The 1668-nt window shown below is 45.4% G+C and overlaps 1 protein-coding gene across 1 annotated transcript in view; it reads right to left on the reverse strand.

Annotated features, from left to right (window-relative positions):
- Positions 1-27: 27 nt before the first annotated feature.
- LOC108527902 (zinc finger protein 669-like) overlaps positions 28-1668 on the reverse strand; it is a 29025-nt gene continuing 27384 nt past the window's right edge. The window contains exons 3-4 of the mRNA XM_017869417.1: positions 292-418; positions 28-118 (exon numbers count right to left, since the gene is read on the reverse strand). Coding sequence (XP_017724906.1) covers positions 54-118; positions 292-418 — 192 coding nt within the window. The 3' untranslated portion in view covers positions 28-53. The remainder of the gene's footprint in view (positions 119-291; positions 419-1668) is intronic.

The following is a 1668-nucleotide window of genomic DNA, read 5'->3' on the forward strand; positions in this document are numbered from 1 at the left end:
CCTAACAATATGAAATGCTCTCAAGGAACAGAGCTTTCTTTTGTGAGTGCAAATTACCTTATATTTCTCCTGGGAATTTTGAATGGGTCTTCAATGTTCTGGTCTTCCCATTGTTTTCCTGAAATGTAGACCCACAAAAGTCATTATGAATTAGTACAAAATTATGAAAAACATATTAGATTCTATATTCACAATTCCCTGCACCCATGCCTGGTTTATTCCCCAAAGAGTTAAGGAGCTAGAAACACTTGTTCTCTAGTTTACTAAGTGAAGGAATATTGTCACCCTTACCTATAGAAGCCAGGTTCCTGAAGGTTTCCCGCATCACATCTCTGTAGAGATTCTTCTGGGAAGGATCCAGCAAAGCCCACTCATCCTGGGTGAAGTTCACAGCCACATCCTCAAAGGCCACTGAGTCCTGAAACATCCCACATGTGTGGAGGAGGAAGGTTGAGACTGACAGCACTGGGGGCCTAGACTTTATTCCCAAGTTCTCAGGATGCTGTGCTCTCCAAACATTTATTTCAAGATTCCACAGTCATCAAACTTACCCTCTGTCTAGACTTACTTCCTTCCACAAAGCAATTCTGCTGCTAGAACTGAACTGGCAACAGCAGAACAGGAACATGCCTGTCTGGTGGGAGAAGTATGTACTGCCTGGGCCACCCCTAATGTCTCTCTGTAAGGTGGGTCTGTAGCACCTGTTGTAACAAACATGTAGTAACTAGTGTGCAGAAAAAAGTGAACATTAGCCACCCTGATGACTGTGTATCTTTAGAAACGCTTGTGCACAGTTTGAGCTTTGACAGTATCTGGGTACTGGATTTTAGACAGGATCCCGCCAACCTAACTGATAAGAGTCATAACTTACTAGAACAGACTCCCATAGCAAAATCTCTGTGGGAAGCAGTACAGGGTAGGAAAACCTAACTGATGAATTACTGAAGGCTAAGTGTGGATAAATTTAAGAAGTAAAAATCTGGCTGCGCACGGTGGCTCACGCCTGTAATCCCAGCACTTAGGAAGGCTGAGGCAGGTGGATCACCTGAGGTCAGGAGTTCGAGACTAGCCTGGCCAACATAATGAAACCCTGTCTCTACTAAAAATACAAAAAAAAAAAAAAAAAAAATTAGTCAGGCGTGGTGGTGGGTGCCTGTAATCCCAGCTACTCGGGAGGCTGAGGCAGGAGAATTGCTTGAACCCGCAAGGCAGAGGTTGTAGTGAGCTGAGATCACGCCCGTGCACTCCAGCCCAGGCAACAGTGTGAGACTCCATCTCGAAAAAAAAAACAAAAAAAAAAGTAAGTAAAAATCTGGCCAGGTGTGGTGGCTCACGCCTGTAATCCCAACACCTTGGGAGATGGAGGCAGGAAGATCACTTGAGCTCAGGAGTTCAAGACTGGCCTGGACAACATAGCGAGATCTCTTGTCTACTAAATATTTTTTTACATTAGTCGTTTTAAAAAAAAGAGGTAAGGTCGGGAGTGGTGGCTCACGCCTGTAATCCCAGCACTTTGGGAGGCCAAAGACCAGAGGATGGATTGAGGCCAAGTGGTCAAAACCAGGCTGGGAAACCAAGTGAGACCCTACGTCAGGAAAGGAAAAAGGAAAAGAAAGGAGAATAGAGGAGAGGTGAGAGGGGAGAGGGGAGAGGAGGGGAGGGGGGAGA

Source organism: Rhinopithecus bieti, unplaced genomic scaffold (genome assembly GCF_001698545.2).
Source record: "Rhinopithecus bieti isolate Rb0 unplaced genomic scaffold, ASM169854v2 scaffold_5025, whole genome shotgun sequence".
In the NCBI taxonomy this organism is placed as follows: domain Eukaryota; kingdom Metazoa; phylum Chordata; class Mammalia; order Primates; family Cercopithecidae; genus Rhinopithecus; species Rhinopithecus bieti.